This window comes from Cebus imitator, unplaced genomic scaffold (genome assembly GCF_001604975.1).
Source record: "Cebus imitator isolate Cc_AM_T3 unplaced genomic scaffold, Cebus_imitator-1.0 Scaffold129, whole genome shotgun sequence".
Lineage (NCBI taxonomy): Eukaryota > Metazoa > Chordata > Mammalia > Primates > Cebidae > Cebus > Cebus imitator.
Window position 1 is genome coordinate 1,828,783 of NW_016107444.1, and position 27,614 is coordinate 1,856,396.

The following is a 27,614-nucleotide window of genomic DNA, read 5'->3' on the forward strand; positions in this document are numbered from 1 at the left end:
AAAAAAAAAAAAAGCTTAATGAAAGATGGCAGAGAGAGGCACATTATATCCAATTCATGAATTGTTTATATCAACAAAAAGCCCATTTTATTCACTTAACATTGTTGATTTGTTTCATCACTGACATTAGAGCTATTGATTAGGAGCCTGACCTTTAGATGGCTGATTTGTGAGTGTATTCAGTATGGTAAAATATGGTGTTGATATGGCCGCAGAATTTAGAGGTGTCATTAACAAGGTACAGGAGTAAAATAGGGGTTATAGTATTCCTTACTCAAATTCTGTATGTGCTAGAGCTGGCTGGAGTCTGTGGCATGCTCATTGGTGCAAGTCGGTAAGGACTATGCTTTTTGCTCCACAGCTCAGTTGTGGGAAAGCTAGTCTCTTGAGCATTCTTGATCAGAATGGACTGGAATAATTTAACTTTGGTACTTTCTCAGGCTGTTAGTATTATCTAATGAAGACACCAGAATCACTGACTAAAGTCTCCACTTGCTTCTGGCTGAAAGGATGGGAGCTTCTAGCCAGTGAAGAAGAGGCAGTAGCCAATGTGTCTTATTCTGAATGGTCCAGGTTGACTTTTATAAGAGAAACACTCAGCCTTCTAATTGCTGAAGGTCTGACCCATACACTATAAGATACACATTCCTAGTCTAAGTTACATTTTAATTAGACTGCACCTACTGACAATATATTCACTTCAGTTGTTAACTCACTTGGATTAGCATCTGGCCTATCCTATCTCTGAATATAGGTTGACACGTGTATTGGAATGTCTGAGTAGTCAGAAGATATTCTTAGTTATATTCTCAATACTGAGGAATTTTTACTTCTAGAAACTGAAGGCTCAGAAGAGGATGATAAAGAAAATGATAAGGCTGAAGAAATGCCAAACGATTCAGTCCTTGAAAACAAGGTACATTGTTAGCCACTCAGTATTGTTGTCAGCTTTTTTCCTTTTTTGGGAGACAGGAGCTCACTTTGTTGCCTAGGCTGGATTGCAGTGGGGTGATCGTGATCATGGCTCACTGCAGCCTAGACCCTCAGGGCTTCAGTAATCCCTTCACGTCAGCCTCTCAAGTAGCTGGGACTACAGGCTTATGCCAACATGGCCAGCTATAATTTGCAGGACTGTAGCTTACTAGTTTAGGCACAATGATTATTTTTTTAAGAGATAGAATCCCTGTTTCTGTTGCCCAGGCTGGCATGAACATGGCTCATTGTATCTTCAGCCTCCTGAGCTCAAGGAATCCTCCCACCTCAGCCTCTCAGATAGCTGGGTCTCCAGATGTCTGCCACAATGCCTGGTTAATTTGCTCTCTAATTTTATTTTGTTTAGATGTTATGCTGCCCAGGCTGGTCTCAAACCTGGTCTCAAGTAATCCTCCTCCCTCAGCCTCCCCAAGTGTTTGGATTATAGGCATGAGCCACCATGCCCAGCTCTAGGAATGATTATTATAATTATCTCTTGGTTATGAATTAGGGACCCTTTATTCATGCCTAGGATGTAAGGATATATTGATTAGGGGTCATGTGTGTTAATATGTGACCCAGCATTTCACTGTTAAATACCGCTGACATGGTCATGACTTAGGATAGTATGTGGACCCATTCTCTAGATTATAGGGAGAAAGTTCAAATTTTGAATCGTATGTCAACTATTTTGTTTTTAGCTATGCTAAACTATACATTTAGATTTGTACTGTAAAAAGATGCCTATCTTTTTGATTTGGATATACTTTAGTCTCTTCAGGAAAATGAAGAGGAGGAGATTGGGAACCTAGAACTTGCCTGGGATATGCTGGATTTAGCAAAGATCATTTTTAAAAGGTAAAACTCTTAGTGCTTCTAGGCTCAGGCTGGGAGCTTGGTGATTAAATAGAAGTCAGTGTTAGACAAGTACCGTTAAGGTTTTTCATCAGCTTTCCTTCTTTTAGGCAAGAAACAAAAGAAGCCCAACTTTATGCTGCCCAGGCGCATCTTAAACTTGGAGAAGTCAGTGTTGAATCTGGTAATGCATTTTCCATTTTACACTCTCTTACTCTGTTCATCTCTTCTGTTCTTCCCATTACAAATTCTCTAGAACCCAACTTGATTGATCATTAGAAAGACAGGTTTAGATTCCCTGTAGAACATGGAACAATGAACAGTCTCTTCCAAGTGGTACTCTGATAGAAAGTCTTTGAGTAGATTTTTAAAAGTCATTTTGACATTCTTTATAGTCAACGGGACTGGAAACATACTACATACAAAAATGAAATGCTAAATAGGGGCATATTCCCGTAGGATGGGTTTGAATTCTGGAAGTATTTTACATTAAATGCTGTCCATTTACTTGCCCTTCTTTTTCTCTTCATTAGAGAACTATGTACAAGCCGTGGAGGAATTCCAGTCCTGCCTAATCCTGCAGGAACAGTACTTGGAAGCCCATGACCGTCTCCTTGCAGAGACTCACTACCAGCTGGGCTTGGCGTATGGGTACAACTCTCAGTATGATGAGGCAGTGGTACAGTTCAGCAAATCTATTGAAGTTATTGAGAAGAGAATGGGTGAGTGAAGACGAGCTGCTTCATGGTGATGCTGGATCCAGCAATTAACAAGGAAAAATGTGGTTATTTTTTGTGCCGTTACTTATCACTTATTCTTTTTACAGCTGTACTAAATGAGCAGGTGAAGGAGGCAGAACGATCATCTGCTGAATGTAAGAAAGAAATTGAGGAGCTGAAGGAACTGCTACCTGAAATTAGAGAGAAGATAGAAGATGCAAAGGAGTCTCAGCGTAGTGGGAATGTAGCTGAACTGGCTCTGAAAGCTACTCTGGTTGGTTCCGTTTCCTTTTAAGATTTTGATAATAGTGTGTTTGTACCATTTATGTTAGTACTCCATTTGCCAGGAACTTTTCATCATGACTTGGTTTCCCAGGCAGTTGGTGGGCTCATCTCATTATTCCTATCAAATAATATAATGGTTAAGAGGAAATACTCTGGAGCCCCAGACTGTCTCGGTTTTAATTCCATACTTAATGTGTGTGGCCATGGGCATTTCTCTCCCTCAGTTGACCCATTTGTAAAATGGATAATAGAGCTTGAGTATCCTTATCTGAATGCTTGAGACCAGAAGTGTTTTTGCATTTCAGATGCTTTTGCATTTTCAAATACTTGGATCATATTCAACAGTTGGATGTCCTTAACCCAAAATATGAAATGTTCCAGAGCATTTCCTTTGAGTGTCATGTCAGTCCTCAAAAGTTTCAGGTTGGATTAAGAGATGGGATGCCCAACCTGTAGTACATATGTATAAAATACAATACTTCTGATAGTACTGGACAAATAGACATTTCTTAACAAATGTGAGTTGCTGTTTCCATCTGAGAACTCATTTGCATAAATTGGTGACTTATTGAGAGGCATTCACCACAAATTGCCTGGTACTGTTTTTGGCTGTCAGGATGTCACAGAGCTTTTTACCCTGCAGGTAGGATATGGAAGATTTAGTTAATTATGTGCACTTTTACTGTGCTTTGGGTGGCTGCTAGACAGGCATAGATTGGCCAGGGTTAGGTGATCTTGACACTACATGGTGGCCACTAGCATTTGAGGTCAGTTCTTTGGTTGGTGATTGGTACCTGTGAGTGGCCGGGTTCTATCCTGAAACCAATTTGGGTTTGTCATTTCACATACAGGTGGAGAGCTCTACTTCAGGTTTTACTCCTAGTGGAGGAGTCTCTTCAGTCTCTATGGTGGGTATTCAGGTGGTTTTTGGTCACTTATTAAGTCTCAGTGTTGGCACAGTGTGGTGGCGTTTGCCTGTAATCCCAGCACTTTGGGAGGCCAAAGCAGGATTGCTTGAGGCTTGGAATACTTGCCTTAGAAACATAGTGAGACTGTCTACAAAAGGAAACATAAAAGTAAATCATATAAGCCTTAGCACTGATCTTGTATAGCTTGAACAATTACTAATAAAGGCTTATTTTGTCAGATTGCCAGTAGAAAGCCAACAGATGGTGCTTCCTCATCAAATTGTGTAACTGATATTTCCCACCTTGTTAGAAAGAAGGTAAGTCTGCATGCAGTGTTTTCTACCTTTTCCTCAGACTCCATTTTAAATACCTTTCCTATAACCCCTCTTTATATAGTTGGTGCATGTAAGACACTTTTTCCAAAGATGGTAAGGATTTGTAAGTGAAGACAGGTGTGTGTGTGGGTGTGTTTTGAGACGGAGTGTTGCCCTGTTGCCCAGGCTGGAGTGCAGTGGTGCGATCTCAGGTCACTGCAACCTCCGCCTCCCTGGTCAAGCGATTCTTCTGCCTCAGGCTCCTGAGTAGCTGGGACTACAAGTGCCACCATGCATGGCTAATTTTTATACTTTCAGTAGAGATGAGGTTTCACCATGTTGATCAGACTGGTCTTAAACTCCTGACCTCGTGATCCGTCTGCCTTGACCTCCCAAAGTGCTGGGATTATAGGCATGAGCCACCGTTCCCGACTGTGAAGACAGTTTTTATTTGCACATCTCTTCTAGGAAAGAGTCCTGGCCTTTTAAAGCCCAAAGACTATCATGAAAGCTGCAGATTGGATTAGCAGCTGGCAGGTTTTCTTTGACAGTAGTCATTCAGCAGCAGGCCTATTGGTACTTAGTGTGCCTTTTGCCTACTTTGCCTACAGTGTCGGTGGCTCTTTTCTTTTGGTGGATAGGGGAAGTCAAACTTTCCTGACTCAAACGCAGGAATTCAAACTTCTACAGTAATTTCTATTCACATCTCCTCACCCCAACCTTACCCCCACTCTGCTTTTGGTACAGAGGCCTCAAGTGTTATGATGGGACAGATTTATTCTGAGGGTACAAGTTAGCATCTGTCTGTGGCTAGAGAGAGAGACCCTTAGACCTACGAATCTTGGTGTTCAGGATCTTTGCCCCACAAGGATTGAGGAAATGTTTTTCAGTTGTCTTTTTAAAAACATTAAGCACATTTGTGAAGTCTTCATAATTATATCTTTAGAGGAAACCAGAGGAAGAGAGTCCCCGGAAAGACGATGCAAAGAAAGCCAAACAAGAGCCGGAGGTGAATGGAGGCAGTGGGGATGCTGTCTCCAGTGGAAATGAAGTTTTGGAAAACACGGAGGAGGTGGGCAGTTAAGCAGGGCTTGGCCTCTTGCCTCATTCTTTGTTCTCAGGACCTGGGGAAAAAACCATTAGGTCATTTCTCCTTTTCATGTGATAGGATTATACTGGCTCTGTCACCCCCATTATCACAGAATTCAAGAAATGTCCTTGTACATTGTGGTCACTGCCCTCTTAATATAGGGAGCAAAGCAGAGTTTGGGTGATCTGTATGTATTTCCTTTGACTGAGGCTTCAGTTATATAAGACAGAATGGCTTAAAGTAGGCTCACTCATGCCCAGGCTCCATTTATCTTCCAGGCTGAGAATCAGGCTGAAAGCCGAGTGGCAGTGGAGGCTGGCGCTACAGTTGAAAGCACTGCATGTTAAGAGGGGGCAGAGCCTTCCTCCCAAGGGAAAGTGTTTTTGTATATAATGTATTTTTTCACTTTTGGAGGATTCTTTTTGTATAACTTCAATAAAGATTGTAAGCAAAGGTTGAGGCTTTGATTTTTTTTTTTTCTTAATTGACTGAATCTGCCTTGGAGCACTCCTTGTTTTATATAGTAGCTAAAGGTTTTGTTTTGGCCTTCTGTACTGATCTGTGTTGCAAGTCCTGATCCCTAATTCCTGTCTGTCTAACGTGGAGTTAATCAAGTGTGGCTGTAGGCCTTTGTTTTCCATTGGTGCTATATTTCTTGTTTTCAAATATTTCACTGAACCCAGCTGTCTTGCAAACTTTCAGTGGTGCTGTCTCTGGATGGGGGCCACAAAAACAAGACTTGGTGAATATCTTGCTCTTCGGTGCTGAAAATGGATGATGGACTTTGGCTGTGAGCCAGGGTTAGGATGGTACTTGTTTTACATCCACCTCGTCTTCAACTGGGGCTATAATTGTGTCCTGGAAAATGAACTCTGAAGAAAACATGGGTTGGGGGAATGATCTCTAAGGAAAACAGTTTACACTTGAGCTCTGGTTTGAAAGTACAAGGGACTGATTGTGATGGACAGTTCAGATGTGGTTGGAAGAATATGTGGGGAGGCTGGCTGGTTGAGTTTGTTATTTTCTGTATATAGAGGTTGAAATATATCAACACTTGGAATTGTTACCCATCTACAGAATTGGCTTCTCAAATAAAGATGCTGAAAATCTCCTGGTCTGGAATTGTGTTTAAAGATCTTACAGTGGGATCCTAGGCTGTTTTTTCTTCAGGTGCAATCTCTGCTCACTGCAACCTCTGCCTGCCTATCCTGTGTTCAAGAGATTCTCTTGCTTCAACCTCCTGAGTAGGTACCACTACAGGCTTGTGCCACCACACCTGGCTAATTTTTGTATTTTTACTGGGGAGTAAGGATTCACCATGTTGTCCAGGCTGGTTGCAAACTCCTGACCCAAAGTGATCTGGCCACCTCACCCTCCCAAAGTGCTAGGATTACAGGTGTGAGTCACCGCACCTGACTGCCTGGAGCATTTCTGTGTGCAGTAGAGGGTTTGAAAGACAAGATACCACCACCCCAAAGATGCTGCTGGTGAAGGCACTAGTAGTAATGCCATCCGAGTTGGGCTCTCACTGGTGTCTAGCGTTCAGGGCTCACTTGAGACTGAACTGCCTCTGACCAGACTTAGTTTAAGAACATGTTAGGATCTGAATTCCAAACACTGCCTGCCCTACATCACCCAATGGGATTCAATTTAGTAGTCTTGACACCTGTAGGGCTGCTGCGCTAGGCCGACCCCTCAACTCAATCCCATTTTTCAGACTAGGAGTTTTTCTGGGCTGGTCACAGTAACTCATGGTTGCAAGATCTCTAGCTTCGGAGTTTCTTCCTGAAAACGCCCTTGCAATATATGTTCCAGGTCCTGAGGACTCCACCGCCCTTCTCCCTCCCCCCCCCGCCTTTTTTTAATAGCCTTATTTTTAATTTGTTTTTGAGACAGTTTCACTTTTGCTGCTCAGGCTGGAATAAAATGGCATGATCTCGGCTCACTGCAGTCTCTGCTTCCTGGGTTTAAGCGATACTCTTGGCCTCAGCTTCCCAAGTAGCTGGGATTGCAGGCATGTCTCTACAATCACCGTTTTCCCCCTTTATTTATTGGTCAGGACAGTCATGATGTAGTTTACTCCCAGGTGCTTGACCTCCTCTGGTTGTCACTGGGATATAGGGCTAGGCACAGTATCTCATTTTATCTAGATCTCACATGTGACCCCTGTGGGGGAACAACCTTAGGCTGGGGCCCTAGCCCAGAATCTAAGTACATAAGGCCTCAGGGGTTTCCTGGCAGAAGTACTGAGGAAACAGATTTGAGTAAGTTTATCACAGTAAGTGATAAAACTGGCTTTACCAAAAAACCAGTGGGAATTTATAACGTTACTTTCTTTAGAATTAATGCCCCCTAGTCACCTTTTTATGTGCCAGACAATATCATAAATACCTGACAAACTCATTTAATCCTTAGTCTGCTTTAAAAAAAAAACAGAAGAGGTACAGAAAAATTAAGGACTTGTGGGAGATGATGGTAAAGCTATGGTTGGAGCTCGTATTCTCAACTGCAAGTTGCTTCTAGACCCAATGTCAGAACATGGAGCAGTAAAGCTGTAGGTCTGCAAATAGGCCCCCATCTAGGCCCCAGTCATGTATATGTTCAGATGCTCATCCCCACATTCACGGGTTCAGAAACTCACTGGGGCAAGTCAGAACTGTTGAGGGCCCAAACCCTCATCTCTCCTTGATGCCACTGAGGGGCTCTTCTGTAGGAGGTGGGGGATCAGCAAATCCAACTGTGGGAGTAAAGAAGTTGGCTTCCAGTGAAGATGTGCTGGACGCCTGTGGAACAGGGAGAAAGCAGGTTTGGAGCAAAAATGTGAAAGTTAAGCACAGGTTTTGGAGTTAGGTCTCCTTAGAGTCTCTCACTATGAACTAAGTTAACCTGATCCTGCTTTGATTCTCTTATCTGTTATATAGGACTTCATATAGATGTGAGGATCAAACAAGGAAGCATTGCTAATGACTGACCACTCATGAGTGGTCAATAAAGGCTGGCTATTAGCTCCACCAGCCACACTGGTATGGGTAGCTGTGGTATCCTCACCGGAGGTGGGTACTGGTACTCATAGACACTTGCTGGATTGATCTCTGCCAGTTCCTGGACAGCTGCATCTCTTGCATTTACCAGCCGCAGAAAGAGCTCAGCCTGACCTGCCTGGGGAAAGATGGAATAGTATTACATTTGTACCTTGGTGTATGCCCAATGCCTGCCCTCCACACTCACCTGAGGAATCCCATTCAGCTGCCCAAGGCTAAGGCTAGGGTCTAGAGGAAGGGCCCGAAGTGGGAGGCGCCACCGGCCACTTAGCACCCGCTGATCTTGGTCAAATAGCCCAAGTGAGACCCAAGCCTTTGGCCGTGGTGCCCTAGTCCATGCCAGCCCCTGCCAGACCTGCAGCTCACAGACCAATGATACTGATGGTGAGGGTGGCAGTCTGTAGAATAATCAAAAAGCAGTGTTGGAAACCAGAGCTGCAGTCCCTTCCTAGGACTTAGCCCTTCAGAGCCAGTGGACTTTCTATACAGATAAGAAAACTTTTAGCAGAATGATGAATAAGCCTCAATTGTGGCAGAGTACCAGAGTCATGATCCCCACCTACTGACCTGGGCACAGGTTGCCTGCTAGCAAGGATGGCACAGTTGCCCGTGGGCCCGGGAGTGGGAGGTGGGGGCAGGCAAAGGGCTGGGGGCAATGCTGTGGTCCCTTCTGTATCCTTTCCATCGCGTGCCAAGCCAGTCCTTAGCTGCACCCAAATCCAGGAAGCTTCAAGGCCCCGCAGAAAATCATAGAAAATGACCAACCCAGCCCTGGGGAACATAAAAGTCTTAGCACAGACACACCCAACTCCTGTCAACCTCCCTCCTCTCAGGCAGCTCCCCAATCCTATATGACCCTAGTGGGCTCCCTTAACCAGCAATGCTGGCCAAGTCACAGAGGATGTTGAAGATGGCACAGGCCTCACCCAGGATCGTAGGGTGTAGGGCCCAGGACGTCCGATGTGGGCAGGAGAAAGCATGGGTCCAGGCCCAAGTTTCTGGTCATTGTTCCAGGAAGCTGTGGCTGTGGGGAAGAGAGTTGACTCCTCCAGAAAGCCTTGTAACTGCCCATGTTCCCCCAACTGCTCAGAGCAGAGCTGCCCCCAACCTGTTCCCCGACTCCACCCTGTGTTCTCACAGCCTTTCCCAAGCCACTCAAGAACCAGACCTCCCTGAAGCCTGGAAGTGGTGGCAGCAGAGGTGCCACCGGCGGTGGTGGGAGGAGTGGGGGATTTCTCCTGCCCTTCAGTCGATGGCTGGGACCTCCCAAGAGTCGCAGATCCTGGGGCCCTGGGAGCAGAAGAGTTTTAGGGTGCCCCTAAGTTGGACAAAGCAGGTAAGTAGCTGAGACACCCCTCCCCCAAGAGCTGGGCCCATAAATGGGTGGCAGATCCCTGAGGACACAGGAACACACACTCGCAGACACGACCTAGGGGGTGACAAACACGGGTCTTGTTCCCCATATACTGCCTGGGCCAGGCCTGCTGGGGAGGGATAGGTGGGATGGGATAAGGTTGGGGTACTCACTGACCCAAGGGTGCCTGACCCCTCTGCATTTGCAAGGCCAAGATTTCTGCCTCCAGGTGCCGGTTTTCAGCCTCCACTACTGGAAGCTCCCCTGAGGAGGCGCTTGCCCTTCCTGCAATGAACAAGTGTGACCTCTGGAGACCTAAGGCTCTTTGGATAAGGCTGGAGTTGACAGCTTATATCCTATCCACAGCCACAGGCCCTCCCTCGAGTTTTTCTTCTCTTCCCAGGATTGACCACCGCTGCCGAGAGGCCCTCCTGTTCACCTCCGCAGGTCTGCGACCGCTGCAACTCCAGTGCTGATGCCTCCACCTGCAACTGCCACATCTGGCCCAGCAAGCCGGGGTCCCGGCCTCCACCTTGAATGTAGGCCTCCCGCAGGGCCCTAGTGAGTGGGGGACAGGAAGGCCGTCTTTCCTGAATTGCTCAGTGCTTCGCCTCATCCCCACCTCTGGACCCCGGCCCTCACCAGATTTCGGCAGCCAGAGTTCCCGGATTGGCCTTTAACACTGGACAATAGAGTTCTGTCTCTCGCCTCGAGTTCTGTGTGGTCCTGGGGTGGCAGGCAACACTCAGAGAGACGGTGACGCATCAGAGGCCCGAGCAACAGCTGGCCTGCCACTCCCACCCCGCAGCTGCACATTCCGGGGGTGCGCTACGTCAGGCCTTACCCTGTCTCCGTCTGCAGCTCTTGAACGCGGGCTCCCAACACCTCTAGAACTCCCTGCGTCCGCCCGGCCTCAGCTTGGAGTTCCCGAATCTCCCGCTCCAGGACAGATACGCGGGCCACACCTTGGAGGCGCTGGCTCAGTTCTGAGGGAGTGCAGGAGAGTCAGAACCAGCCCGAGCAAGCTTAAGCCAAAGGGCGAGGGCAGAGGAGGTCCTTGGTCCCCGCCATTCTTCTTCACCCTCGCCGCGTCGCTGCAGGGCCCGGCTCTGAGCTTCTGTCTCCACCACGCGCCTTGCGCGAGTTCTGAGCAGCGCCCGCAGCCGCTCGCTGGGGCTTCCCATCGCCTCCGACAAGGGGCTCTGAGGCTGCGCCTCGGAACGCGTCCAGGGCCGCGCAGACGCCCTGGGGACCTCTGTCATCCAGGGCCACATTTCCTGCACGGACAGCCGCAGCCACTGCACCTGGAAGTAAGTAATCCTTAATCTTTGTTTGGGCAGCATCTGTCCCAAGTGTGATCTACAGGTTTGGGTAAGATGCTTAACATTTTGAGCCTTGGGGAAAGGCAGGTGGCCCTACCTCCTCTGCTAAACTCTTTAGAGCAGATTTACTGGTCTGCTGGTCTGGGAGGCCCTGGAGTTCTTGTGGCACAACCTGGGGACAAGGTGTAGTAGGATGAGGAATTGTAAGGTCCTGCTCCTTTCAATCCCCACCCATGGCCACAGAGGCCCTTACCGCAGCCTGCTGGAGTTCAGTGTCAACTGAGGCCTGTGCTCCAAATGTTGTCTCTTGGGTCGGGTGGCCAATGCAGAAGCGCTGTGTGTGAGTGGCTAACAGAGCTGAGGAGTGGAAAACCATGTCACAGGTCCCACAGGGAAGGAGCTCTGGCTCCCCAGAGTGGGAGTCCATGGATGGGACCAGTTTCCTGAAATCAGCCAAGACCTGCAGAAGGGAGCAAGAGCAGGGGAAAGGCAGAAGGGGATGAAAGAGAAAGCAAGGCAGAGAAGAAAGGCCAGGGCTGTTAAATCTGTGAGATCTTCCAAGTTTATGTTTGGGGAGAGCCTTAGCTCCCTAGACAGCAACCACAGGCCTGGGCAGGTCAGGAGAACGGGTGGGGAAACCTTGGCCGTCTGGGAGGAGCCACTGGTTTGAAAAAGTAGTACGAAGTTTGAATGTGGGCAAGTCTCTAACTGTATGTTGGTTTCCCTGTGTTAATAAAGAGGAAAAACAGCTGCCTCCTAGACTAGCTGGACCCTTATCACTTACTCCATCATTGGTCATTTAATAGCCTCTAAAAGGCAAGTGTCATCTTTTTCACTGCTGTGTTAACAGTCTCTACCATTCTCCAGTCCAGTGTACTACTTGGTAAAGGGGAGGCACTCTGACCTTTCCAGCATTCTGCCTGGAAACCATGTCACACCAGGGATAGCAGTTTCTAACTCCCATTCCCTGATTCGTTTCTTAGTTGTAGATGGAGTTAATCAGCATAGCCCAAGAAATGAAAGCTGTGAGAGAACACAAGTAATCTATCAGATGAGGGAATCAAGTCCAGAAAGAAACCCTTTCTCTCCCAAGATTGGCCAGAAGCCAGAAAGGACCTTAACTGGTGGTCAAATTCTTGACTCCCCTCTCTCAAAAATATGCAGAAGCTCTGAGATGGCCACATATTTCTTAAGAAACCCCCTTTTCTAACCAAGATAGGGACTTGAGACATTTCCTTACACAGTACCTAAAGTCAAGGTATTACCGACCAGCAGCAGGTTACAAAGTGTTCAAAGTATGTCATCTCAGTTCAGCTTAATTCCAAATGACATAGAATACATTTTTAGCAATACATTGAGAGAATAATAGCAAAGCCAACTTTTCAGTAACTAAGTTTGTCCCTACTTCAATGGTTAGACATTTGACTGTTTTGACTTTACAATGGTGCAACAGTGATACGTATTCAGTAGAAAAACGACTATTTCCCGCCCCACCCCACCCCCCACCCCCCAAGAGATAGGGTCTCACTGTCATCCAGGCTGGACTGCAGTGGTGCCATCATGGCTCACTGTAGCCCTGAACTCTCCTGGAATCAAGCAGTCCTCCTCCCTTAGCCTCCTGAGAAGCTAGGACTACAACTGTCTGCCACCGTGTGGACCTGGCTATTTTGTTTTTGTTTTTGAGACAGAGTCTCTGCTCTTTTGCCCAGGTTGCAGTGCAATGCTACTATCTCAGCTCACTGCAACCTCTGCCTCTCAGGTTCAAGCAATTCTTCTGCCTCATCCTCCCAAGTGGTTGGGATTACAGGCACCTGCCACCACACCTGCTAATTTTTTTGTATTTTTAGTAGAGATGGGGTTTCGCCATGTTGGCCAGGCTGGTCTCAAACTCCTGACCTCAGATGATCCACCCACTCTGGACTCCCAAAGTGCTGGGATTACAGGCATGAACCACTGCACCTGGCCAGATCTGGCTATTTTAATAATTTTATTTTTTTGTAGAGACAGGTCGCTGTGTTCCCCAGGCTGCTCCTGAACACCTGGCCTTTTTCTTAAGTTACTGTCTGTTCTCTCCCCTGCTGGGCTGGGTACTCCACACAACCTTAGAGCCTTGCATAATGCCTGCAACATACAACAGGGGATTAGAAAATATTTGATGAATGAAAAAACCTGTTTTCTCCACTAGCCATCCAGCTAGCATTGTTCAACTCTCCCCCAGTCCCCACTCCAAGTTCTTATTTAGTAGGAAAACAAAACAGACTTCCCTTAAAATATGTACATTGGTAAATACATGGGCACTAAAAAACAGTTTGAGAAAAAAAATTTGGTTTCTGACTTTATTACTCAATTTATTGCACAGGTTTTTCTGCATCAAAAAAGTATCTGCTAAAAAGAGAAACAGTTGTGTCTGAATTCACATTCCCCTCAACTTCTAAAAATATTTCCCCTAAAAAAGAATCCACTCATCTGATTTTAACGAAAATATACTTCTTACACCAGACAATCCAAACTGATGCAAAATATTTATTCCAAGTTAGTTATTTTATGCAGTAGTTTCCCCTCAAGACTTGTGATAACCACATCTTTTAAATCTGTAAATAATGTTATCAAAATAATCTTAATCTTTGAAATCTCACAAAAATTTATATTTTACAATCCACCCTGAATATCAAGGCTGCAAGAATAACACAACATTTCCTATATCCAAATATTTTACAGCTGTACCCAAAAAGGAAAAAGAAAAAAAACAAAAAAACATAAAACCACATTTGCTTGGTTAAGGGCTAAAGTTACCCGAGCAGCCAAAAATAAAATAAAATATCCAAATTATTAGCATTAATTTAATACAATTATAACTTCAATAGTCACTTTGTCATTGACAATGATTGCTTGAGCACAGGGGTGAGTGCCCCAAGGGCTGGTAGTAGAAGCTGTTGCTGCAGACCAGTGTCTCTTCTCTCTGCATTGCCAGCTCCTACCTGTGCATCGCCCCATATATACTATGTGTGTGTGTGTGTGTGTTTAAAAAATCTGTTCCACCACACAAACTTCTCTCTATTAAGCAGATAACAGGGAAGAACAACAACAAAAGCAAAACAAGCCAATCGTTCTGTCTTTGGGATATGATTATTTCCCTTCTGAATGACGTATTCAACAACATAAGAAAAGGAAAAGAACAATTTCTTTTGTATACTCCCTAAACACACAGAGTTTACTGGGTCTGATTTAATGGTGAGCATTATATGCCTACTTCCAGGCATCGTCATCTGATGTCTCACTGCTACTGGTTTCGGTATCTGAGTCCTCAAACTCTGCTTTGCAAGTGCTTCTCCAAGGGGAGAATAGGCTGGAACTGCGGTTCTGCAAGAAGCCATTCTTTCCAAAGCCATTTCTTCTCAGCTGTGGTGAGTATGGGAGAAGAAGAAAAAGAGAAAACATCAATGTCTGTACTGACCCATGAGCCCTGAGAAAGGCCAGGCCTCAATTCAATTATGGGTAGAATGTGGAGTGGGGGTGCTTCTAAGAAACCCTCCAAGATCCCTTATAGCAGTGCTTTCCAAACTTTAATGTACAATGAGTCATCTACCCATCTTTCAAAAATGCAGATCCAGATTCAGTATGTCTGGAATGGGGCTTGAAAGTCCTTATTCCTTGCTTTGTCATCCAGGCTGGACAAAAGACAGCTTTGTTCTGTTGCCCAGGCTGGAAGTGCAGTGGTGCGATCTTGGCTCACTGTAACCTCTGTCTCCTGGGTTCGAGCGATTCTTCTTCCGCAGCCTCCCGAGTAGCTGGGACTACAGGTACACAACACCACACCTGGCTAATTTTTGTATTTTTAGTAGAGATAGGGTTTCACCACATTGGCCTTCAACTCCTGACATCGTGATCTGCCCGCCTTGGCCCCCCGCAAAGTGCTGGGATTATAGGCGTGAGCCACTGAGCCCAGCCGAAAGTCTTTATTTCTAACAGAGTTCTGAGTGTCAAGGTCTCATGTCAGCCTGTGCTGTGCCCCTTTTAAAGACATAGCCAATTGTAATTTGTGCTATAAATATATGCCACCAGAAGTTCAAGGATTTTTGTAGAAATCTCATTTGTCTTGTTCACCCTAGATGTAGCAGTGTTTTATTCAGAGAAAGAATCCAAGCAACTGTTGAATAAACTGATACAAGCTATTTAGTTTCTTAGCTCTGGCCAGAGGACCAGGAAACTATAGTGCAAAACAGGAAGCAGAGAAGGTAAACCTGCTTCCTTAAAGACCAAGAGCTCAGACCATAACTCTGGAACACAGCCTTGTGGTTCTGGTAAGGAGTTAGAGCTGAGAGGATGAAAGAACATACTATTTTCTAGAATCTGCTAATCACTGACACTTAGTTTTTGTATCCACCACTGGAGATCCTTATTTCCCAGGCAGATTTAGGAGCCCCACTACATTTCTACTAAGGTAATTTTTTTTCCCAAGGTCTTTCTCTCACATTAAACTAGGCTCCCTAATAGCAAGGATTGTCCTAACTCCTTATTCTCCAGCTTACTAACTGGTCTCCAGGAAAAAGGCTGACAACAAACCTGCTCTGTCTTCATGTGGAACTCTTTGAGCTCATCCTCTGTGAGGGGAAGGCAATTCTCATCATTTTCAGGATATTCTTGCCATCCCATTGCTTTCAATAACCTGGCGGACATAGAAGGACAGGTAAAGAAAATATGCCATCATTAAGCCTAAGTGAACAGCCCACCACTATCCACAGAAAACTTTTATGCCCAGGGGCAACTGATGTTAAAGAAGGAATTGTTTTCCTCCCTGTGGGACAAGCTCTAATTTCAGCTACTTGAGTGATTATAAATAACTGGAGGCTCTTTACTGTTGAGAGAGGAAGAGCTACAGAAGAGACAGCAGAAGCAGAAACCAAGATAGCATTAAGGAAGAAAGAGCACTTGCAGTCTGGCTTTTTTGTTGTTGTTGAGACGGCACCCCTGTCACGCAGGCTAGAGTGCAGTGGTGCAATCTCAGCTCAATGCAGCTGTCGCCTCCTGGGTTCAAGCCATTCTCCTGTCCCAGCCTCCCTAGTAGCTGGGGCTACAGGCACGTACTACCATGCCCAGCTAATTTTTGTATTTTTTGTAGAGACAAGGTTTCACCATGTTGGCCAGACTGGTCACAAACTCTTGACCTCAAGTGATTCACCCACCTGAGCCTCCCAAAGTGCTGCAATTACAGGTGTGAGCCACGACTGGCCTGAAGTTAAAATATATTAAAGTCTTGGAGAGCAGATTGTGAAAAAGATGGCTGAGTATGGGAAAGAATGCTTGATGGGCAATAGGCCAACCTGGGGCATACACAGAAAACAAGTTACAATTGGGCCACTTCTCTCTGCATGTGGGCCTCTATCTGAGATAACTTCTCCAGTATGTTCAAGGTCCTTAAGGATCATACACTGCATGCCCTGTGATGTCTTCCCTCACTTACCTGTGCTCTGCTTCCAAAGAGTGTGACAGAACCTCCCCTTCTTCCACTACAGGGAGAGCAAGACCATTCTGATGACAGCCTTCCTCCCCATTTTCCTTTGGTTCAGGTGTACTGTTGTCCTCCAACTGCAATAAGGAAAAGTAAGGACACATTGGTTTAAGGTTCCTTTGTGGTAATATAAGCAACCTACGAAATCAAGGAGTCACCACCCAGAAAGTGTTTTCCAAAAGACAGCCTCAGCCCATAGATTTTCCCCATTTACAAATGGGGACCTGCTGTATCACCAAACTGATTCTAAAGCTTTAATGAAAAGGCAAGGCCGGAGGCAGTGGCTCATGCCTGTAATCACAGTACTTTGGGAGGCTGAGGCGGGCGGGTCACTTGAGGTCAGGAGTTTGCGACCAGCCTGGCCAACATGGCAAAACCCCATCTCTACTAAAAATACAAAAATTAGCTGGGTGTGGAGGTGCATGCCTGTAATCACAGCTACTCTGGAAGCTGAGGCAGGAGAATTGCTTGAACCTGGGAGGCGGAGGTTGCAGTGAGCTGAGATCGCGCCATTACACTCCAGCCTGGGCAACAAGAGTGAAACTCCGTCTCAAAAAANTTTTTTGGTAGAGATAGGGTTTTGCCATGTTGTTCTGACTGGTCTTGAACTCCTTGGCTCAAGCAATTCACCAGCCTTAGCCTCTCAAAGTGCTAGGACTACAGGCATGAACCACTGCACCCAGACAGTAACTCTAACCTTAAATCATTTTTTTCAACTTACTCCCACTTCACAAACAACTCCCTCTTTTGGTGCCAGCATCTTTTGATATGAAGTATACATAGGAAATAATAAACTTCATTATCTTTGCTGGGTAAATTTATACTTTTTTGCTCTCAGGCAAGGTCTGCTCTAAGACCGTCTGTGACTTCCAGCTCTTAATGATTATTTTTCCTTCTGTTAACCCCTTTACTGTCTACCATCTATACCATTTATTTGAGACATAACAAATATTACATTTGTGATTATTTTTTGCAGAAGTCCATGACCTCTGTATTACAAATTTCTAAAGTGCAAGTACTATACTTCATAACTCTTTATGTATCACATTATGCTCTGCAATACCTTGCTCAATTTATGTGTGGCAAATACGTTGATGATGAACATCCCATTTTTCTCTTAAAAACTTAATTCTGCCTCTACTTTTAAATGTATTACCCTAGTTGTTTTATTTCTTGTCTGCTGCTTCCTTTCTTTTCCACTCTTCCTCATTAACCAATGTGGCTTGGATTGAATAATCTTAATGTAAACCCAAATTACTACCAAAATTGAGAATAGAAATGATTAGAATTTAGTTTGGGTCAGATATTTAGACCATTTGATTACCCAAATCGGATTGACCACATGGCTAATTCATCATCTTGACAACATCAGTCTTCAAAATGCAGTGCTGACTTTCACAGCACTAAGTAAACATAATCACAAGGGCTGGATTTGAGAGCTGATGTGAGCTCAGCCTCTTTTCTCATTTAAGACAAGTCTCTGCAACCAAAACCATGTAAACAATTTGAAACAATCCTATAATTTCGTGTGGTAGAATGAGGGTGATGGGGGCATATGCAAAATAATTTTAACTTCCTTTATCTTTTGCAAGTATCTTCAAAAATATTTTAATTAAGCCCCAATTGTCATTGCTGTGATCTATATAAGACACATGGAGAAACTGAAGCCCAAAGAAGATAAGGGAGTTTGCTAAAGGTATACAACTAGTGATTCAAATAGTTATTACTAGAATTCTTGCCAAGATGATTCCAGTTGTACCACATCACCTCTTACACCTCAATCCTCAGGCCACAGAAATGTAGATCTTTCTATGTTATTATGGTAGGATTCCTCTCTTTCAAACTCCATTGATGATTTAGTCCTCGTTTCAATCTGCCTGGGCAAGGAAGGGAAAAAACCGGTTGGGCTAGTTCCTCTCTTCCAGAATGATTTACAAAAATTTGATGTCTGCCAAAAGCTTGGACCCAGAAGAGACCTTTAAAATCCCTAAACCTTAATTTCAAATATTTTTTGGAAACTTGGCTGTGACATGATTCCTCAGGAGTCCTAGCAACCTGCCAAGTTTGAAGTGTTTTTGTTCAGCTGTTTTTAACTTACTGCCCAAAGAGGTCTTAATTTTAATAAGATGGAAAATTGTTTTTCTTTCCATTGGCCTATAACTCCAAAACAATTAAATGGGTGGACTACATGAAAAAAAAAAAAAAGAAAGAAAAGGCAAAAGATCCAGGACAGCTAACACAATACAGAAGAATAAAACCAGAGGACTGATAACTACCTGACATCAAGACTTAGCACAAAAGCTAGAGCAATTAAAACAGTGTGGGTAAAGTGCTCATAAGAGGTGTGGAGGGAAAAAAGTGTGGTGCTGACAGAAAGTGACACAAATAGTTCAATGGGACAGAACAGAGAGCCCACAAATAGACAACTGATCTTTGACAAAGGAAATACAATGGAGAAAAGATAGTCTTTTCAACAAATGGTGAGGGAACGACTGGACACTCACATAAAAAAATCAATCTAAACAAAGACCTTATAACCTTCACAAAAATAAAATGGGTCACAGATCTAAATGTAAAACACAAACTTTTAAAGGATTAATCTCACTTTACTACATGGTCTAGGAGGAAGTTACAGCTACAAATACTATCTCTGTACATTTAAAAATATTGCCACATCTTTATCCTTTAAGAAGAAGAAGGAAGCACATATGTATGAAAGGAAAATTCCTAGGCTACCCCAGAAAAAGCCTATGCTCTTACATCTTCCAGCTTGTCACAGTCTCTGTTCTCTGAGAAGTCTCCATTCCGGTCATCCTTCAGAGTCTTGAGGAACTCACTCTTTCTGTCAGTGGTTCGGCGGGTCAACTTGGTCAGACGAGAGGAGCTGATCTCAATTGGAGGGGTGGTGCTGGAAGGACTCTGGGCAAATACCACAAATAGGTTGCTCCTGACAGCAAAGAGCAGGAACTGGGGTTCTCTTCTACACAGCACTGACTTCAAGAATTTGTAGCCTATTTATCACTCTGTCTTAAACCAAACAATCCTTTTATTTAAGCAGACTTTAGTTCTGTAGGGTTTATATAGTTAAGAGTAGCGGGCTTACAAGGCACCTCTTTGATCTTTCTTCAGACCAGCAGAATGCCAATCTAACATAGCATGACCTTAGTCCACCACAGGGCATTTACCCCATTTGGCTACTGCCCACTTTTGGATGCGAACAGAAACATCAATAAAGAAACAATTCTCAGCTACAAAAGAAAGTGTCACAGCTATACATGTTACACTGGTTATCTTAGTATAAGTGAACGGGAAATGGAAATTTCAGAAAAAGCTGCCTTGCTTTATCCTCACTCACCTCTTTGGGAGAACTCAGAGCTGCACCACCAGCCAGTACCACTGGTTTGATAACAGAGATTGGACTGGTAAAAGCGGACTCCCGGCTAGAGGAAAGGGATCCTGACTTGTGCTCCATTCTGTTAGCTTTCCATGCATTAGGCTACACAGGATGAAAGAACAAATCAGTAAGAACAGGGACACAAACAGAAGCTCAGCTTATAAAATCATAAAGCAAAGAGTGAAATGTCATATGAGAACATAAGTTTCCAGGGCGTACCTGTCTTAACATGTTTGGGAAGTACGCAACTTCTTTTAGAGGTGAGGCACTTCAAGGAAAAAGGCAGATGGGATACAGAAGAGCCATGGGACATTAATAGGGACTTCTCAAAAAGAGGGCTCTAGCTCAATGAGTTTGGGAGGGACTAGGGTGAAAAAAGTTCAACGCGGTTCTTTTCTGTGCAATTTTTCAAAGCATTTAACTGCACATAAGAACTTGAGAGGTAGTTATACAGCATTTTCCAAATTTACTGAATCCCAAAACGTTTTTTAATAGTGTTTAATTTTGTTTAATGTAATCCTGATAGCCCACAAAATGCATCAGAAAATTGCTGCTTTCCAGGAACTCTGATGGCAATAGCCTAGTTCCAGGCCAGGGTGGCTATTGTAAATGGCTGAACAATCCTGATTTAGTCTGGAGGCCTGTCTACTCAACCTTGCAAGGTCTGGGCCTATTCTGTCACTCTGGCCATATCCCCTACTATGATGGATAGCTGGAATACAGAGTTAACCACACTGTCTGAGGAGAGGAAGGAAAATGAGGCAGGTCAATGGAGTGGTGCTTAATTTTCCAGAGTAAACACTTAGAACTGAGGACCTCCAGGACAAAGAAGGGGCCTAAGTGAAATGAATTCATTTCCTGAGTGCTTTCTTGGTTGATGGTTATTAAACGAAGACACAATAATAGCTTTAGGAATGGAATTAACTTCACTATCTGCCATGTACCAGATGATGGTCACAGTTTTATTTTTTAAATAAATGAGGCCTAATAATTGTTATGTTGACTTTTAATAGAGAATGATACTGACCGTAAGAATTTGTTCAAGGTTATTCAGCTAGTAAATGAAACTGCCTTTTCACTATCCCAAAATGCCTCCAAAAAGAACAAGCAAGCAGATCAGAGAAACAATGACCCAACCTGAAAGAGGATTAATTATTTTCTTGCATTGATAAAAATCTAAAGATGGTTGCTTGGGTCAGGTTAACTATCAAAGACGATTTGTGACCTTTCCTGAGTTGTGGAGTCACCAGATGTCCTGTCTTTAAAACAATGTCACTTCAGAGCAGAGAAACACTCGGGTTTCTGCCACAGTAGTACAAAAGATTTACTCTGTTACATAAAACAGAGTATCTACATCTCTGCCAATTTTATTTCAACTTAATTGATAGTAACTTAAAACTTTATGGAATACCTGGACTACCCCCTGGAAAAATCATTATGGCCCATGCCTGTTTTTATTACATGATTATATATGTAAAAGTCCATTAAGGTGAACTGTATAACCAGTTTTTTGTTGTTGCTGTTTTTAAAATGTTCTCTCCTTTTCCTCTAAATTCTGAATCGGCCCTAACTTGCTCCACTTCAAGTGGTCATCTTCTCCCACTGGACTGAAAATTCTAAAATCACTGGGCTCAAACTTTCTCCCACCCCCTCTCCCATTTGCCCCTCAGGTTCAAAGGAACTTCCTCCTAACACTGTTTGTTCTCTTTCAAGTTTACCAAATATGCTAACCCATCTTACTGAAATTAGGAGAAAAAAGCCAGACTTCTTATTTTCCCTCAATCTTATATATCACGTTCCTTTTATTGCCAAACTTCTGAGTAAGACGGTATCAGCTATCTTTCACTTGCTCATTAACTGCTTAGTTACCTGCAATACTCACCTCTATTCCCATTTTAGTAAAACAACTCTTTAATAAATAACCAAAAATTTCATCTTTATTTTTTCTTATTTTTTTTTGAAGCGGAGTCTCACTTTGTAGCCCAGGCTGGAATGCAGTGACGTGATCTCAGTTTACTGCAACCTCTGCCTCCCAGGTCCTGGTTCAAGCAATGCTCCTACCTCAGCCTCCAAGTGGCTGGGATTACAGGCATGCACCACCATTTCCAGCTAATTTTTATATTTTTAGTAGAGATGGGGTTTCACCATGTTGGCCAGGCTGGTCTTGAATTCTTGCCCTTGTGATCTACCCACCTCGGCCTCCCAAAGTGCTGGGATTACAGGTATGAGCCACTGTACCTGGCCCAAATTTCATCGTTAGATTACAAAGGCCAGCTGTAAAAAATTTGTCTTCTTTAGGAAATGTGATATTGCTCATTACAATATTTTCTAAATCTGTCCCTTTTTCCCTTCTTGAGTTCCAGATGCTTCACTCTCTTGGTTCTCTTGTTACCTCTTGAATTTCCTTCTTTTCAATGGATGTAAGCATTCAAGCATTCTAGCATGCTAGCCTTCGTACTCTTCTTCTGCTGTAATCTGTTGAACCAGGTGAACTTCATTAAAAAAAGCACCTCCTACCTACTTTAACCTCTCTCTTACGCTTTTTATAGAGGCCTCTGTGAAGTCTTACTTCCCCATCCACTTTCACATGCCAGCCATACCAAACCACTATGGTTCCTTTATTCCAAACATACCATATTCTGCATCAATTTTCTGGGTAACAACAGGTTCCCTCTGCCAAGAATGTCCCAGCTACTTGCTTTCTAATGAACTAGTTCTTTTTTTTTTTTTTTGAGATGGAGTCTTGCACTGCTGTCACCCAGGCTGGAGTGCAGTGGCGCAATCTTGGCTCAATGCAACCTCCACCTCCCAGGTTCAAGCAATTCTCCTTCCTCAACCTCCCAAGTAGCTGGGGCGCACCCCTGGCTAATGTTTTGTACTTTTAGTACAGACAGGGTTTCACTGTGTTGGCCAGGCAGGTCTTGAACTCATGATCTCGTGATTCTCCCACCTTGGCCTCCCAAAATGCTGGGATTACAGGTGTGAGCCACTACGCCCGACCAGTACTACTGTTTTTAAATGTCCACTTACTGAGGAATTAGGATGATTCAAACACTGCATTCCAATTACTTGCTTCAATTTACTGTTATGAAAATTTTAGGCCAGGCGCGGTGGCTCACGCCTGTAATCCCAGCACTTTAGGAGGCCGAGGTGGGTGGATCACAAGGTCAAGAGATCGAGACCATCCTGGTCAACGCGGTGAAACCCCGTCTCTACTAAAACTACAAAAAAATTAGCTGGGCATGGTGGTGCGTGCCTGTAATCCCAGCTACTCTGGAGGCTGAGGCAGGAGAATTGCCTGAACCCAGGAGGCGGAGGTTGCGGTGAGCCGAGATCGCGCCATTGCACCCCAGCCTGGGCAACAAGAGCGAAACTCCGTCTCAAAAAAAAAAAAAAAAGAAAAGAAAATTTTAGCAAAATCAAATAACTTAAGATCACAACCCTAGAAAGTGTCACAAAGATTTCAACTTAGTTAAGTTTGACTCAAAAGACTAAATTCTCATCTTCCTTTTCTATTCTTCATCCTTCAAGACAGGAGGCATTCTGGAACAGTAGAAAGGGCTCTGGTTTTGAAGTCAGACCTGGGTTAAAAGCCTGACTCTACCACTTATTAGCTATGTAACTGCACAGTACGTAATTCCCTATATCCCAGGATTAAATGAGTAAATGCTTTAGTATGTGTAAAAGGTCTAACAAAGAAACACAGTAAGATGTCAACAAATGGATGTTCCCTTTATCATATATTTGAACCCCAGTTATCTGTAAAGACTCTGACAACCCTTCCTAGGCAGAAAAGGACAATTTTTTAAAAATGTCTGTTTCTTCATTAGATGGTGAACTCTGGGATTAAAGGCCAAGTATTATTTTGTGCCTCTAGTGACACCCAGTGTTTACTACATAGATACTCAATAATTATTGCTAATGTCTAGATAGAATTAATGGATAAATCAACATTTGCTTATTAGTTATCTTACCTCTTCTTCCTTCTAACATTTCACATTCTAGGTACCCAGAATCACAACCACATTTCCTGAAACCTGATCTTCCATAGTTACCCTAATTTCCCAGGGTAGAATGTCTTCTGTTTTCTTTTGCTGTCTAATTTTCCTCTTACTATCTGCCATTACTACCTACCTCCCTTCTCTGCCAACTGTCACCAGCCTGTTCAAGCTTCAAGAGCAACTGCTTTATATTCGTTTTCCAATCTTCATTCTACCCCTGACTTACAACAGGGCTAAAGTGATCTTAAGTTTTGTATCATAATTTTTATCCTTGTCACTTTTTTACCTTTTATTAGATCCTTGAGGACACTATGACATTTTCTTACTCATTTTTGTATTTTCGATAGTCCTGCAGAATGCTTGCAGACATCTTAAAGTAACACTTAAGAAAGTCTTTATAAGCTCTTAAGAATTGGGACAAACATAAGGTGTGCTGGCAGATTGGGAACAATAACATTTATTGGCACTTATATGCCAGTTTTAGTTATTTCATAAAATTTTATTTACTTCTCACCAAAAAAGGTGTGTATTATTATCCCTATTTTATAGAAGAAGAAACTAATGCTTGGAAGTGAAGAAATTTGCCCAAGGTCGTAAGAGGAAGAAGGAGCAAGGTAGAATCTGTCTATTCCATAGCCTGGCAGTTAACTTCCATGCTTGGCTGTTTCCTTCTTTGTAATTGCTCTCTTCACTTGAATTCACATTCTTTCCCTTCTACATCAGAGGAAAATAATATCCTAAACCCTTTTCGAAGATAATTGTACTTGTCAATTAAGTTTTATTCCCACATATTTATTCTTGGTCCATGACCCTTTACTGACCTCCTCTCTTCCAAGTACAGTTCAAGTTGCTTCCAGTGGCTTCTTCCTACAGATTTCCTCATTTATGCACTTATGTTTTCTACCACCTATATTCGATCTAGTTCCTTTTACTTCCAAGGTTAAAAGGTGCCACTACCTCCACATATTTCCAAAAGTCCTTGAAATATTGTTTCAGACCTACTTTACCTAAAAACATCAACTCAAAAGTCTCCTGGACACCAGGAGAAATGCCTGATGTAGGTGACTGGGGGAGGTGGGGATGGAGACAGCAAACCACCATGGCATTTATGTGCCCATGCAACAATCCTGCAGGATGTGCACATGTACCCCAGAGCCCAAATACAATAAAAAAAAAAAAAAAGTCTCCTGGAACTTTCTAATCACTAAGGCTTTTTTCCAGTTATTTTCCTCAACTTGCTTCCCCTGTTGCTATTGCAAACTTACCCACTTGTATTTCTGTGATAGTTTACCATTTTTTTCTGAAATACAGTTTGTCAGTACTATCCCATTCTGTACTCCTCTTCTATCCTCTTCTCTTGTAGATCTAATCCATCTTGAAAACTCCAATCATTATCAGTAGAATAATTATTCTCAGTGAAATTATTAAGAGACCAGGCGTGGTGGCTCAAGGCCGTAATCCTAGCACTTTGCAAGGTCAAGGTGGGAGGATGGCTTGAGCCCAGAAGTTTGAGACCAGCCTGGGCAATACTGTGAGAACCCATCACTATTTAAGTATTAGAGTTTGGCTATAAGAAAATTTCACGTGCCGATGCTTAATCTGGACACTGATTAAAAGACTGGCAAAGTATGATCCATGGGCCAAATCTCACCTGAGCCATTTCTGTATGATTCATGAGCTCATGATATTTTTTTACATTTTTAGGGAGTTGAAAAAAAAAAGCAATGTGTAACAAAAATCATATGTATCAAGGAAAGCCTAAAATATTTATTATCTGGCCCTTCAAATAAAAAAATTTACCACTCCCTTCTATAAATGGTTTGGAGCCACTGAAAGGATTCAAGAAGGAATGTGATATATTCAATTGTTCTGGGATGATCATTCTGGCAGTTCTGCAGGACACAGAGACATGAGAAAATAGAAAGGTATACTGCAATAGTAAATGTGAGATGACAAAGTCCTGAACAAGGGCAGCATAGAAAGAATAACTAATAGGGACTTTGTAATTCCTTGGCTGAGGAGAATGAGTAAGGAGGAAGAGAAGTAGCCAAGGTAGTCAAGCTGAGTGATCAGATGGATGTTGCTGCTCTTACAGAAAACCAGAGGAGCCACGTGCCTATAATCTCAGTGCTTTGGGAACCTGAGGTGGGAGAATTGCCTGAGGCCAGGAGTTAAAGAGCCCCTGGGCAACAGAATGAGATCCTGTCTCTACAAAAAATAAGCCGGGCATAGTGGCATGCACCTGTAGTTCCAGCTACTTGGGAGGCTGAGGTTACACACTGAGCCATGATTGTGCCATTGCACTCCAACGTGGGTGACAGTAAGAAACTGTCTCAAAAAAAAAAAGAAAAGAAAAGAAAAAGAAGGAAAGAAAGAAAACTGCAAATCAGGAGAAAGATTATGAAATGATGAAGCTAATGAGTCTGAGAGGTCTACTAAAAATCCAACTGGCAGGAGTAGAATCTGGAGACAGTAAAATACTATACATATAACAGGTACTGAGTATCTGGTGACTGATTTGGCAAGAAAAAACAAATTTATTAATTTTTTTCTGATTTACTCCCAAACTTCTCTTGTACAAGGTTCTTAACCTGATTCTAATCATACCTTAGAAGGAGGTGGTACAGGCTTAGGAACCAGGTTCTTATAGACACTTGGAACCAAGGATGAAGATTTGTTCCCATTTGCATGGTGAGATCCTGGTGAGGTGAATGCAGCAGAGAAGGCAGCAGCAGGATCCTCTTTGGAAACTTTTTTGATAACTAGCATCTTGGAGGGTTGCTTGGCACTAGGTGGGTTTTCTGTGAAATATAATAGTGGAGAGACAAAAGAATGTCAAACCTGTTGTGTAACATGAAGCATAGTTTATACAAAGGCCTTAGTCAACAAAACAACTCACAGCTAAGACAGAGGGATTAAACATTCCCTGGTATGCACTTAATAGATACTCTTTAAAAGTGAGACTACTCAGGAACGTACAAAAAATGCAGCATATGAGGAACTTGATACTAAATTTATAAATCAGCCAGAAGCCCAAAGATGTTAGCAATCCTTCAGGGGGCACAGTATGTCTGATGTACAATGTAATCAGTCAGGCATGAACCAAATAATAAATCCAAGGACCAGGCACTGTGGCTCACATCTGTAATTCCAGCACTTGGAGGTGCTGAGGTGGGCATATCACTTGAGTCCAGGAGTTTGAGACCAGCCTGGGCAATGTGGAAAAATGCCACAGATTAGGTTTGGTTTGAAATACAGATTCCTTTCTTGTCACTGCATTCTAGCCTGGGTGAAGAGCAAGACTCCATGTCAGAAAAAAAAAAAAAAAAAAGCAATTAGGGGATATCTTAGATAAGCAATAGTATAATAGAGCTGGCAGGAAGGTATAGCATAGATTCGTGCAGTTATCATTCCAATCAGATATTTTATTAACTTTTTTTTTTTTTTTTTTTATTTTTTTTTTTTTTTTTTTTTTTTTTAAAAAAAAAAAAAAAAAAAAGCCAGATTCATCTTATTTTTTTTTTTATTACCAAGAAATATATGCAAATACGTGGCATTTATATATGTTTCCCCCTCACCCTCTATAACAAGTATTATTTATAACTGCCAAAACATAAAAGATCAGACAATTGGAAACTGGTTGAATGAAATGGTATATTCACAGGATATGGTATTATATAACAAAGAACACTTCTGAATTGTATTTAATAATATTGAGAAGCCAGACAGGGCGGCATGTGCCTATAATCCCAGCTACTCAGAAGGCTGAGGCAGGAGGAATGCTGGAAGCCAGTAGTTCAAGACCAGACTGGAGAACATAGTGAGACCTCGTCTCCTTAAAAAAAATTAA

General features: G+C 43.2%; 3 protein-coding genes across 12 annotated transcripts in view; 1 reads left to right on the top strand and 2 right to left on the bottom strand.

Moving 5' to 3' along the window:
* LOC108312759 (nuclear autoantigenic sperm protein) overlaps positions 1–6,252 on the top strand; it is a 53,130-nt gene extending 46,878 nt beyond the window's left edge. For all 5 annotated transcript variants that reach the window (XM_017540843.2, XM_017540841.2, XM_017540845.2 and 2 more), the window contains 9 exons: positions 837–916; positions 1,745–1,830; positions 1,938–2,011; positions 2,361–2,549; positions 2,654–2,820; positions 3,683–3,739; positions 3,979–4,056; positions 5,000–5,125; positions 5,422–6,252. In XM_017540843.2, the coding sequence (XP_017396332.1) occupies positions 837–916; positions 1,745–1,830; positions 1,938–2,011; positions 2,361–2,549; positions 2,654–2,820; positions 3,683–3,739; positions 3,979–4,056; positions 5,000–5,125; positions 5,422–5,490 (926 nt within the window). In that variant the 3' untranslated portion in view covers positions 5,491–6,252. The remainder of the gene's footprint in view (positions 1–836; positions 917–1,744; positions 1,831–1,937; positions 2,012–2,360; positions 2,550–2,653; positions 2,821–3,682; positions 3,740–3,978; positions 4,057–4,999; positions 5,126–5,421) is intronic.
* A 1,541-nt stretch (positions 6,253–7,793) lies between these two features.
* Positions 7,794–11,890, bottom strand: CCDC17 (coiled-coil domain containing 17). Its single transcript, XM_017540846.2, is given in 13 exon segments — positions 7,794–7,827; positions 7,829–7,926; positions 8,192–8,302; positions 8,372–8,582; positions 8,752–8,955; positions 9,111–9,474; positions 9,716–9,823; positions 9,978–10,096; positions 10,181–10,264; positions 10,383–10,524; positions 10,620–10,842; positions 10,958–11,032; positions 11,114–11,890. Coding segments are annotated over 13 exon segments (1,947 nt in total). The 5' UTR covers positions 11,288–11,890.
* Positions 11,891–12,863: 973 nt separating this feature from the next.
* Positions 12,864–27,614, bottom strand: part of GPBP1L1 (GC-rich promoter binding protein 1 like 1) — a 65,106-nt gene continuing 50,355 nt past the window's right edge. For 5 of the 6 annotated variants that reach the window (XM_017540853.2, XM_017540855.2, XM_017540856.2 and 2 more), the window contains 7 exons: positions 26,372–26,565; positions 19,725–19,865; positions 19,130–19,288; positions 16,322–16,446; positions 15,424–15,526; positions 14,111–14,259; positions 12,864–12,981 (listed from right to left, as the gene is read on the bottom strand). In XM_017540853.2, the coding sequence (XP_017396342.1) occupies positions 12,963–12,981; positions 14,111–14,259; positions 15,424–15,526; positions 16,322–16,446; positions 19,130–19,288; positions 19,725–19,865; positions 26,372–26,565 (890 nt within the window). In that variant the 3' untranslated portion in view covers positions 12,864–12,962. Of the gene's footprint in view, positions 12,982–13,182; positions 14,260–15,423; positions 15,527–16,321; positions 16,447–19,129; positions 19,289–19,724; positions 19,866–26,371; positions 26,566–27,614 lie in introns of those variants that run through there. The other variant, XM_017540857.1, reaches the window with a different exon arrangement.